This window comes from Lepidochelys olivacea, assembly GCF_965140295.1.
Source record: "Lepidochelys olivacea isolate rLepOli2 genome assembly, chromosome: 3".
Classification (NCBI taxonomy): domain Eukaryota; kingdom Metazoa; phylum Chordata; order Testudines; family Cheloniidae; genus Lepidochelys; species Lepidochelys olivacea.
In genome coordinates, this window is record NC_140413.1 from 146,369,737 (window position 1) to 146,382,268 (window position 12,532).

Consider the following 12,532-nt stretch of genomic DNA (forward strand, 5'->3'; position numbering starts at 1 on the left):
CATGTGTCGGTCTGCACTGCTTTGGGTTGTTATCAATCAGAATCCGTCATCAGCACGGACGTACCCATATCTACTCTAGCGACACCATCAGAGGACTCAACTACATGAGCCACACCATCAGGGATTCATTCACCTGCACATCTACTAATGTGATATATGCCATCATATGCCAGCAATGCCCCTCTGCCACGTACATTGGCCAAACCGGACAGTCTCTACGTAAAAGAATAAATGGACACAAATTAGATATCTGGAACAGTAACATACAAAAGCCAGTAGGAGAACACGTCAGTCTCCCTGGACATTCTATAAGAGACTTAAAAGTAGCCATACTTCAACAAAAAAATTTCAAAAACAAACTTCAAAAAGAAACTGCAGAACTAAAATTCATTTACAAATTTAACACCATTAATTTTGGGGTTGAATAGGGATTGGCTGGCTCACTACAAAAGCAACTTTCCCTCTCTTGGTATTGAGACCTCCTCATCAAGTATTGGGAGTGGACCACATCCAACCTGATTGAATTGGCCCTGTCAACACTGGTTCTCCACTTGTAAGGTAACTCCCTTCTCTTCATGTGTCAGTATAATAATACCTGCATCTGATGAAGTGGGTTTTTTACCCATGAAAGCTTATGCCCAAATAAATTTGTTGGTCTTTAAGGTGCCACTGGACTCCTCATTGTTTTTGTGGATACAGACTAACACGGCTCCCCTCTGATACATGAATCTTTAGCGCATCTGGCATGTAAATACCTTGCGGCATCGGCTACAACAGTGCCATGAGAATGCCTGTTCTCATTTTCAGGTGACACTGTAAACAAGAAGCAGGCAACATTATCTCCTGCTTGTTTCTCTGAGTGATTGGCTGAACAAAGAGTAAGACTGAGTGGACTTGCAGGCTCTAAAGTTTTACATTGTTTAATTTTTGAATGCAGTTATTTTCTGTACACAAGTCTACATTTGTAAGTTCAACTTTCATAATAAAGAGATTGCACTACAGTATTTGCATTAGGTGAACTGAAAAATACTATGTTTTTGGTTTTTTACAGTGCAAATACTTGTAATCAAAAATAAATATAATGTGAGCACTGCACATTTTGTATTCTGTGTTGTAAATGAAATCAATATATTTGAAAACGTAGAAAACATCCAAAAATACTTAAATAAATGGTATCTATTATTGTTTAATCGTGCGATTAATTTTTTTTAATCACTTGACAGCCCTAGTTATATTACCAAGTCTGTCAGTGACAAGATGGCAAGTAGTTTAACCTCTGTACTTCAGTTTTTCCATCTAGTGTATAAAATGGGGAATCATCTTTACCAACCTTTTTAAAGTGTTTTGAGATCCCTTGATGAAGAATGCTACATAAGTGCAAAGTAGTAGTAGTATTAAAATGCTTGGCACGATTAGGTCTTTGCAAGGTGGACATTTTTCTCTCATGCCCATTTTATTTATGATGCACACTGTAATGTGAATACATACATATCATATGATTATCAAGATAAAGTTTGCCCAAATCAAATCTTATTTATGGGATTTCACTGAACATGTGGCCTGCCTCATGCTCACTATATCTGTCCCAAATACACAGGTTATTTTCAACACGTTTCTGTTAATTAGACACAAATAGCTAATGAATCAATTACTAAATTACAAATTCTGCAATGAAGGTCAATCAGTTCAGGTCAGACTCAATTACATCCATCCTTCTCTTTCCCTTGTCCTCACAAGCACTTTTTAAAACTTGTGCAAGAGAATCACCATAGAACATCACACCTGCAATCCTGTTCAGAAGACCTTCTTGATAATCCCACAGGAACAGAGAGATTGACAAAATCAGGAGATTTTCCTGCCTATAAAAAACAGGGAAGCAGCCTGTGCTGCTGCATGTTGGGGAAGGGATATGAAGAGAAAAGAGGACAAAGGGATAGGAAGCGGAAAACAAAGAGGGAAACCTAGAGAAGAGGAATGTGTGGTAGGTTCTAAATCTCAGATATGGTCACTTTGAGAACCAACTAGTTAGTTATTAGGAGTCTGTTATTTGGAGATGTGACCTACAAGAGATTCATTCTTGCAACTGATCTGTAAATGGTTGGAAAACCTACTCTCCTATTACAGTTCTTACAGCATGCTAATCACTGAGGCTATGTCTACACTAGCACTTTTGCCAGTATAACTTATGTCACTCACGGGTGTGAAAAACACACCCCTCAGACTGACATAAATTACACTGACAGAAGTGCTGGTGTGGACAGAGCTACGTACGGAGGGAAAGCTTTTCCCATCAGCATAGAGCACCTACAAGAGCGATCTTAGAGCAGCGCAGCTGCATTGGTATAGCTGTGCAGCTGTAAGTTCGCTAGTGTAGACATGGCCTGATAGTGGCTCTAGATAGTTTGTGCCTGACTAGAGCTGTAACTCCTTAGCCCAGGAAGGGAAGGGAGGATGCGAGTCCTCTATCTAGCAACTTGCTCTGACCAACTGAAGGCTAACAGGCTCTGGGCCTTGTCTACACAGGAAAATTAAGATGCTTTCTTCACTATGCAGCAACTCTGATATACTACACAACAGCTTCTGCAATACTACAATAGCAATATAATAGTAATATAAGCAGTAGTCAGTGAAGGGGTTATCCAACAGGAGATTAAACGCCATATGGATCTTGAGGCACAGAGGCTGAGTCCTAAACAGCAGCAGACACAGATTGTAATCTCTTCCTAGGATCCAGCTACCTATGCGCTTCATGTAGCAGGGATTGGCACTCTCGCATCGGTCTTTTTAGCCACAGCCATACTCACAAGACATAAAACTGTTGTCAGCGTCATCTTCGGTCAGGAACAACAACAACAATTGTAATGTAGAAAATAAAAAGGCCAAGCTCTTTTCTCCACTACACCTTCTATCATTGCTACCACTGCTGAAGAATTAAAGGTCCCAGGTATTCTAGGATAGACAGGGCCCAGATTCAGCCTCTCTCAGCACAAGAGATTCTGACACATAGGGAGAGTAGAAGGGTACATTGCATCACTCCTGCTCCCTCCCCTTCAGTTTAAGAAAGAGGCAGAAAGAAACTGAAGCGATTCAAAGAAACAAGGGAGGATAAAATGGGAGAAATAAGAGAGGGGCGGGACCGGTCACCCCAAGCCCCAGCGCAGCAGGGCTCCGCAGAACAGCCACAAGTCACAGGCGAAACTGACAGGGGACATGACAGAGACTTCCGGCACCGCTGTGACCGGGGTGCCCCCGGCTGCCAAGCCCTGGGGCGCACAAGGCTCAGCGCCCCACCACCTCAGCCGCTGAGACAGTGACTCACTCTCTCTCTCTCCACGCCCCGGGGCGGGGGCGTCCGGCTGAGGGGACGCGGGTGTCACGCCCCCCACACGCTGCGCGGCCGGAGCGACCAGCGCTGCCTTTTCCCGGGGGCAGTTCAGACGCCGGAGGGGACGGCGGGCGCCCGAGGGGCTCCGGCTCTGCCTCCCGGGACCATGCAGCGGCCGGACCCGGCAGTCACTAGACGGGGGGCGGCCGGGGCTGGGGAGCGGCGCTGGGAGTCGAGCGCAGGCCCCGGGAGACGCGGGACGAGCGGAGCCGGACCGGAGAGGAGGGGAAAAAAAAAAAAAAAGCGCGGGGGGGTGTTGGTGTTACCTGCAGCTCCGCCCGCTCCGCCTCCCACTCGGCTCGCTCCGCCTCGAAGCGGCCCCACTCGTGCTGCAGGAAATGCAGGATGCCGGGGACGCTGTACTGAGCCCGGGCCGCGGACACCGGGGCCGGGGCGGCCGCCGCCAAGGAGCCCCCCGCGGCCGCGGCCGCCGTCGCCTCCCCCGGCTCCAGCCCCGGCCCGGCCCCGCCCGGCGGCAACAGCAGCGCGTTGTTGTTGTTGTTGTTGCTGAAGAAAACGCCGGGCCCCGCCTGCTCGTCCATGGCCGGAGCCGCCGCCCGCAGCCGCCGCGTCCCGGCAGCAGCAGCAACCTGGGCGCGCCCGCCCGCCGTCACCGCCTGACAGGACACCCCCGCCGGCTACTACCGGGGCCCGGCGGGGACAATTCCAGCGCGCGATCCGCACCGGCCCGGCCCGCGGTACTCTGGGAAATGTAGTTCTGGGGCCATTCTGCCGGGGAGCTGAGCGCAGACCCGGCTGGGTCGGACTCTGTCCCGCCCTCGGTCGCCGGCTGCTCCCCACTTGTGAGAAACGGAAATCACACTAGAGTAACTGGGAAAACATCCCTGCGTTAGCTCCGCAGACAAGTGCTCTGCCCCCAGGAGCTGGGAGTCAGCAGGCGCCTTCCAGGCAGACCCTCACCCGCTTCCGCTCCTCCCACCCCGCAAAAGCAGGGACTGGAGGAGAGAATCCACGTAACCCTCACTGGTTACAGTAGCCTCTGACGAGTAGGTTCTGGACGGAGATAACCCCGTGAGGCTCAGTTTACACCCCCTACACGGTTAGGTCGACGTAAGCAGCCTTCACTTAAATGTGGTTCCCACTAACGTAAGTGCCTCTCTGTGCTGATTTAGTTACACTGTTTGAGGAGGTGGTGTTAAGTCAGTCAAGGTAGTTAGTTCAACACAGCGTCAGCGTTACTGCATTGTTACTGGCTTTCAGGAGTTAGCCCGCTATGCCCCACACTGACAATACAATAGATTAAAGTGCTCCTGATGAGGATGTGCACCACTAACACCAGGAGCCAAGCATGTGCACACAAGCAATTTAATAACTGCAGAGGCTGTATGTTGGTTGACAATTTTGTAGTGTAGACATGGGCTTAGCCAGCATGTTACAAAACTACAGTATTAAAAAAGGGCTGGAGTAGAAAGGGCCAGTTTCCTCAACTGTAAGGGGATGGAGCTGGGGAACTGGGGCACTGAAAATTATAGTGCACCGCAGTCCCTGCCTCCCCAGCCTCAGGGAGGAAAACTCTTAAGATGAGCTGCCTGGAGGAGTAGTTTTGCAGAGCTGTGGTGCTGTAAGGGTTCAGCCCAGGAGGATCTTCTGAAGACTGCTCTTCCCTGCAGCAGAAGAAAAAGCTGGAGTGCTGAGACCTGTAAAGCCACCCCCCAGAACTGCAGTAGAAGGAAGCTTGTCCTGGAAGCTCTGTTCTCCCTAAAAGGGGAATGCTGAGGAAGGTCACTGGACCATATTGCAGGAAGTCTCATGGGAACCATAGCCTCCTCTGAAAGGACAGTGGGAGCCTAAACTTCTAAAATTGGCTCCTCTTGAGAAGCTGGGCCTAGGCAATGGATTCACCAGCTGGTGTTTAAGGAGGAGGAGAGCCAGAGCCTCCTACTCTGCTGCAGCTGCCATGGCCCTCAGTGTGAGGCTTTGCTTCCTATCTCGTAGCCTGGGCCCACTCAGAGATCTACTACAGATTCACATAGAGATATTAATGAAAGGAGCCTTGCTGAAAAGGAATGGCATTGCCAAATCCAGAAGAAAGCTAAAAAGGCTGAGAACATGTGATGCCACTAAAAATGCTGCAAGCTCTGTGAGCAACAGACCCATATGTCACCAATGATACTGTCTTAGCATAAGCTGAGCATTTGTACAGGCCCATCAGTGGTAAAGGCACTGAATAGTCCCAGAGCCTTCACCATATTTTGTAGAAAGTAGGAGTGTTGCTGAGCTTCTCAAACAAGTATTTCCGGTTCGCTGATGGGCATCTATTCTTCAGAAGGCCAGTACTTGCCTGCTTCCTTGCCGGGCCCTAAGCCTGAGAGGGAAAAAAACCTGAAGGAGCATGGAGAGAGAGAGAAAAGGAGAATGAGGGATAGCAAAGAAGATGGAAAAAGCAGGAGAGGTGAGAGAAAATAGGAGCTGGAGAAAACCAAGCTCATAGGGAGCAAGAAAGGGAGCAAAAGTAAGGAGGGCAGTGAGAAAAACAGGAAGGAGTAGAGAGAGAGAGAGAAGAAAAATGGAGAGGGGAAGTGGAAAGAAGTTAATTCAGGGGAAAACAGACACCGAAAAAAGACCATGAAACCTGGGAAAGGCAGAGAGAGGAAAAGAGAGGAAGAACAAAAGCAAGGAAGGCATGCCAAGTTACTTCGCCTTTTAATCAAATGTAGTTTAGTGCCAGATTATTATATAAAATCATTTTTTTCCTGAGGAGCAGGAAACGGACAGGACAATGTAGATGGAAAACTTGAGACGTTTGTTTCTAAATGAGCATGAGAACCCAGTTTGTCTGTATGTGGTGGAGAAAAAGCCTTTCTTTTCATCTGCACCTGCCTTTCCCTTATCCCTCAATCTCTTTCTGTCTTTTTTCCTGTCAATTAACATTTTTCTCCTATTTTACTTTTTTTTAACTGGCTTCCTACAGCTTCCCACTATTGCTTGGCTGGCTCTAAACTTGCATTTTAAGATTTGTTTCTTTGCCTTTTTTGAGTTTCCAGCCATCTTGTTTAGTAAGAAATTCAATTCTGACTGGAAAAAAAGTGCTAGGGTAAAACAAGACTATTTTAGGGGAAATTAGGAGACAACAACAAGAATTCTTGCTGCTAATTCAGGCAAGGCAGAGAGAAACTGGCAGATAGCTCATGTCATGACAGAAGGGAAGACATGTCCTCAATGAACAACAAAAAAAAAATCCAGAAATTTCATTGGGATGTTTGTTGCATGGCATGGATAGGAACCCAGTAAGCATAAACTAACTTGAAACAATGAGAGAAAGCACATCATATTGTTTTTCTCACTTCCAGCTGTTTTACATGTTTGTTTGGTTTCTCTAAAAATCTTGCTGACATTTATTTTGAAATTTGCCTTCTCTAATGAAATGTTAAAAGGCTTGCACTTTTTTATTCAAACAAGCTTTTAGTGTTTCATCTTTGAAATTATGAATTATATTGTAAATTTTAATTAACTTAATCACTATGTACAGAAAGAAAGAATAAAACAAATAATTCTTTGCTGCCACTCTTTCATAGAATCATAGAATATCAGGGTTGGAAGGGACCTCAGGAGGTCATCTAGTCCTACCCCCTGCTCAAAGCAGGACCAATCCCCAACTAAATCATCCCAGCCAGGGCTTTGTCAAGCCTGACCTTAAAAACTTCTAAGGAAGGAGATTCCACCACCTCCCTAGGTAACCCATTCCAGTGCTTTACCACCTTCCTAGTGAAAAAGTTTTTCTTAATATCCAACCTAAACCTCCCCCCACTGCAACTTGAGACCATTACTCCTCGTTCTGTCATCTGCTACCACTGAGAACAGTCTAGAGCGATCCTCTTTGGAATCAGGTAGTTGAAAGCAGCTATCAAATCCCCCCTCATTCTTCTCTTCTGCAGACTAAACAATCCCAGTTCCCTCTGCCTCTCCTCATAAATCATGTGTTCCAGTCCCCTAATCATTTTTGCTGCCCTCCGCTGGACGCTTTCCAATTTTTTCACATCCTTGTCACATGACTTGCCCTTGGTGAATCCATACTGACTGTTCCTGATCATTTTCCTCTCCTCTAAGTGCTTCAGAATTGATTCCTTGAGGACCTGCTCACTTTGGGCTTCATTCTATAAACAGTTCATTACTCCATGTGTCTTTACACTCATGTCTAGTCCTATTACGTTAGTGGAACAAAGTGTGGGAGTAAAGATACATCCTATCATAACTGTTTGCAGGAACATAGGGCTCACACCATCCTTTGTGATCTTGAATAATGGTCAAGAACAATTCTGAATTAAAAACTTTTCTAAACATAACATTATGTTAAAGGGTTTGCATAAACTCACTGTGACAAGGTGAAAGAACTACCTTGTTCTTAGTTAATTGGTTTTCATTACAGTTGATCTTTCCCTTCCCCTTGCATAGGCGCTCAAAGGAAGGGCTATCACCGTGGCTATTTAGAAGAAAGAGATGGGTAAATGCCTACGGCAAGATCAGAATCCATACCTATTTCAGCCAAATATTAATCATACAATTAAATTCTGATTACTACTCATTTCCTATTGTGAGGTTCAAACAATAGAAATTTTAGGATCCACTTCTCAAATTTTATAAATAACTTGTACATTGACTTGTTACAGGAACACCTGAATGAACAGCAAAGATGGAGGGATAGAAACATACCTACATTCATTATGAAAGCCCTATAGGTTGTATGACACAACAAACCTATATAGGAAGGGCCCCTGATTTATGTGGCAAACTGGGAATTCTAAAGCAGTGTAAAAAACATTAAAATGCAGAGATTTCAACTGACTATTAAAATGGATAGGAACAGAGGCATTAACATATAATTCAATACAAATACTGTACTTCAGTATTTTCGTGTATATTTCACAGTGTTGCACAATTCCCAGTTTACCAAGGAAAACAGCACTATTGCATCGAATAAATCAGGACCCTTGCCAGAAATTGTAGGTCTGATATGCACAGACTATATGGCTTTATGTCTTCCACCTCTTCCTGACACTAAGAAAGGTGTTAGAGAGCTCTGGCCCACTCCCTATGGCTGCAGGAAGAAGGTTCTCCACCAGCCCCTTGTGAAGTCTGGCAGGAGAAACAGCCCAATGGCTCCCATTATAGTCAAATCTTGTAGCAGGTAACAGTTCTCTTTCCTCTGTCTGAGAATCCAGGCAAAGTAAGCATAACACTGAACTGTGGGATCTGGGCAGAGTAGGAAAAGTTTACCACAGGAACCTTTGCAACAGGCAAATTCCAGAGCCACAGAAATGGAGATGGCATATGGTCCTATTTATAAACCTTATTTCCAGTGCATCTTTTTATTTATCTTAGTGAGAGATGGGGGAGGGTGTTGGTTCTTTGAATCCTTTTATTAACTCTCAGGCATGGAAACTGATCTGAAAGAGATATACCACAAAGTTAATAACATCTTATTTTGACAGCATGCTTGATTGCAGTCTTTTCCAAGATAAACAATCTTTTCCAACTCCTGATTTTTTTGTATTTCATATGACCTGAAATGAATTATAGGTTTGATATGCCCCAACTTCACCAGGTTTGTGGGGTTCTTTTTTATAAGAAAAAAGTGATTATTACACCTGAAATTTCCAAAGATAAATAGTAAATACTGAACACTGGTTTCTCCACCCACTGCAACCCTGCTGTGTTAGTGTGCTGGTACAACAGTGGGATAGCATTAACTAGCTTTTAAAAACACTTGCATTTGCAAGGTTTGACTCAGTATTGTAAAAATAAACACAATTTAGTAGGACAGATGATACTTTTTTGGTGGATAATTTATAACATATATTCACAAATATGATCAAACAAATTCAATTTCTTAAAAATCTGTATAAATACTTGTAACGCTACTTCCCTTATAATGCACAAATTTCAAGTAATTACACATAAAGCTATTAGATTGCCTCTGACATACAAACAATGCAAAATACAGACATATATGCAGTAGCACATAAGGAATGATGTAGTGCTTCTGACTTTTAATTGTAGGTATGATCCTAAAAATAATAACAATTCAAAAAAAGCTAGTTTTAAGTTTAATTGTTGGGACAGAATGTATTGTGGGTGGTGGTTGCCTGGCAGCTGCTTTTGCTTTGCTGGCCTGACTTGCACGGACTGCAGTTTCTAGACGTATTTTCAATTCAGGAGCAGCTCCCATTACTGTCTTGAAAGCATGAGGGTAGAGGGGACCAATGTGCATTAAATTCTGGAGTGCAAATTCATGAAGATCTTTCGATACTGTAGATGCAGAAGCAAAAGCATTTTCATTCAGTAAATAAGAGATCAGAGTTGGAACTAGAAGAGCAAGCAACTGGACTCCTAAAAGTGAGAAAAGAAAAAAGCATAATAGATTAGAAATGAAAACTATATGGAAAATTAATTGTGGCAATAATACTGTTCCTTTAAAAGAGCCATTACAATCAAAGTTGAAAACAAACACAGCAATAATATAATAAAATCAAAGGAGTCTGAAATGCAGAAGACCTTTTTTCAGGACTTCCAGTCTTTTTCCTGGCCAGTATAGGATTTGGCTGTATTCCACATTTTCTTGTGTTTAATACACTTCAGTTCTGTTCCAGCCACTTCACTGGGGAGATTAGGGCAAAGCCTGATAGCGCTCACTGCTAAATGTGTTAAACTGCTAGAGCATCTTGTACCTCAAAGGATCCTACAGGACTTTACAGATTGAGAAATCACTTTCATCTTACTTTTGTAAAGCAGCCATCATTGAGAGTATGACATACCAGTTTAGGACACAAACTGAAGAGTACCTCCATATCAGTTTGAAAATGCAGCAGGGAAATATAAGTATTAGTAGGATAATATAGCTACCATGTTTGGAATTTGACTAGGACACTGGCATACCTCTTACTCTGAATGTATAGTTTAGTGGTGAGAGTAAGGATTTTATGAATCAGAATTCCTGCATTCTAGACACGGTCTTTGTCACTGACTTATTCCGTGATTTTCAGCAAATCACTTATTCTTGTTATGCATCTGTTTCCCCATCTGTAAAATGGGCATACTATTAATCTCTCACACAGGGGGATCGAAGTGTATTTGTATAGTACTTTGAGAGCCCGAAATAAAAGATGCTATGTAAACACAAAGTATTAGTATTTATTATCGTTACTTTTGTGAAGAGCTTCCTGGTATCTTTAGTGACTACGGTTGGTTAGGATCTTAGTTCTTGTTTGAAAGATTATACCTCCAATAGAACAGTGCCCCTTGTGTTGGTGCACTGGCTCAAAGACTCAGAAGAGAGTCATCTACTAAATTGCCAAGACTCTGAAAGTTTCCCATCCAAGTTCTGACAAGCCCAAGTGTGCTTAGCTTGTGAGATCGGATGAGATAGCAACCCAAGGAAGAGACTGTTCTTGGAAAAGAAGAAAAAGTAAACTAAAGCAGTCATAGCTGCTGATTTTTTGAATAATCTAATTACAGCTTTATTTTGCTTAAAATAAATAATTATGTTAGACTATAAATTTTAAGTTCATAATAAACATTTTTGGTTAAAGGATTGATCAGAATATTACTCATTATGTTCTTACATTTTGGGATAAATGTGAACTGAGCTCTCATGTAAGTAGGGGGACTGATATGCTTGGCTCTAACTAACGTTAACAAAAATCAGATGTTGGACAGACTTTCCCCCACACATTTCTACTAGTCTATCATTTCACACCTGCTCAGCTCACCTATTCCAAAACCAGAGTGGCTCCTGAGTAAGTTCTGCCAATTGTATGTGGGGGTTTTGTTTTTAATGTGGATGAATATCACTGGGGAATACGTTGAAAACAGTAATCTTATTTACATTTGTCTCTGGGGTGTCAATCGGTCTCCGAATGCAGACTCATTTTTAACTTAACTGAATTTTAAGATATTATATGAATATTCTTTTCTGCAGAAAGAAATTGATGTTACTCTCTTCAGACTTGCCCACAATTTCAAACAGCCCTTCCAAACCCAGCATAGCTGTTTCTCAGGATAATCAAATAACTTTGGTGATGGGTGTAGTATTGGTAGAAATACCTAGACCAATAGGCAATCCATGTGCTAAAATGGTCAGTCGTGAAAGAGGTAACAACTGGAGCAGTTTGCAGCTATTACTTTTTTCCATATGCAGGCACAAGACAACAATACTACACCACATTTGGAAGGTTTCTTTACAACCACAAGAGGAAGGAGTGCTAGTGCAATCCTGGCATACAACAGCCCTTCTCATGTAAAGCTATAATACAATCACAGGTTTTTGCATCATAGAATCAAAGAATATCAGGGTTGGAAGGGACCTCAGGAGGTCATCTAGTCCAACCCCCTGCTCAAAGCAGGATCAATCCCCAATATTTGCCCCAGATCCCTAAATGGCCCCCTCAAGATTGAACTCACAACCCTGGGTTTAGCAGGCCAATGCTCATTTCAAACACCATTGTAAATGTATCACCCCCACCACCATTCCTGATGTAAAAGGTTGTATTTCAGAGTTATTAGTGTTCTACAGAAAAAAAGATACTTACTATTCTGCTCCTCACCAAGGGCAACCAATGTTTCAAGGACTTTAATTCCTTCCTGGACTGCTAAAAGCTCTGTGTTGCTGTTTGGACGATTACTTTCTACAGCTTTCAGTTTCTCAACCATTATTGGTGCCAGTGAATGGATGTATGGAGTTGACAGGGCACGGTTGGTGTGTTGGAATACAGAAAGTAGAAGCTGATAACACTTGGCTTGAACCTAATCAAGATAAGTACATTTTATTGATTTGTATATTGGCTTGGCAGCTGGCAATACAATCCATCATATATTTGTGTGAACATAAAAATGCTTGGAGGAAATAAAGGAAAAAGACCACTGAAATTGGCGGAAAACAGCAAAAGACTAACAGCTGGCTCAGCTGCTAAAAATACTGTTACTCAGTTTTCAATACAAGAAAAAGGAGTGCAACTAGGAAACAAATGCAGGAAACAAGAGAGCAATGATTAAGTGAAACTAGGTAAGATAGGAAAGTTAAAGAATAGTTAACAACATACTAATCAGGCATATGGGATGCATTCTAGAGTCCACAGGGAGCTGACTCCATAAATAACAACTACTAGCAATAACACTGGACGTATCTGAGGA

General features: G+C 43.1%; 2 protein-coding genes across 6 annotated transcripts in view; both read right to left on the reverse strand.

The window, feature by feature from the left end:
• Positions 1 to 4,026, reverse strand: part of STRN (striatin) — a 108,846-nt gene extending 104,820 nt beyond the window's left edge. The window contains exon 1 of one of the 2 annotated variants that reach the window (XM_084624412.1): positions 3,652 to 4,026. In XM_084624412.1, coding sequence (XP_084480538.1) covers positions 3,652 to 3,927 — 276 coding nt within the window. In that variant the 5' untranslated portion in view covers positions 3,928 to 4,026. The remainder of the gene's footprint in view (positions 1 to 3,651) is intronic. The other variant, XM_084624413.1, reaches the window with a different exon arrangement.
• Positions 4,027 to 9,171: 5,145 nt separating this feature from the next.
• HEATR5B (HEAT repeat containing 5B) overlaps positions 9,172 to 12,532 on the reverse strand; it is a 93,900-nt gene continuing 90,539 nt past the window's right edge. For all 4 annotated transcript variants that reach the window (XM_084623749.1, XM_084623751.1, XM_084623748.1 and 1 more), the window contains exons 35-36: positions 11,932 to 12,145; positions 9,172 to 9,733 (exon numbers count right to left, since the gene is read on the reverse strand). In XM_084623749.1, the coding sequence (XP_084479875.1) occupies positions 9,429 to 9,733; positions 11,932 to 12,145 (519 nt within the window). In that variant the 3' untranslated portion in view covers positions 9,172 to 9,428. The remainder of the gene's footprint in view (positions 9,734 to 11,931; positions 12,146 to 12,532) is intronic.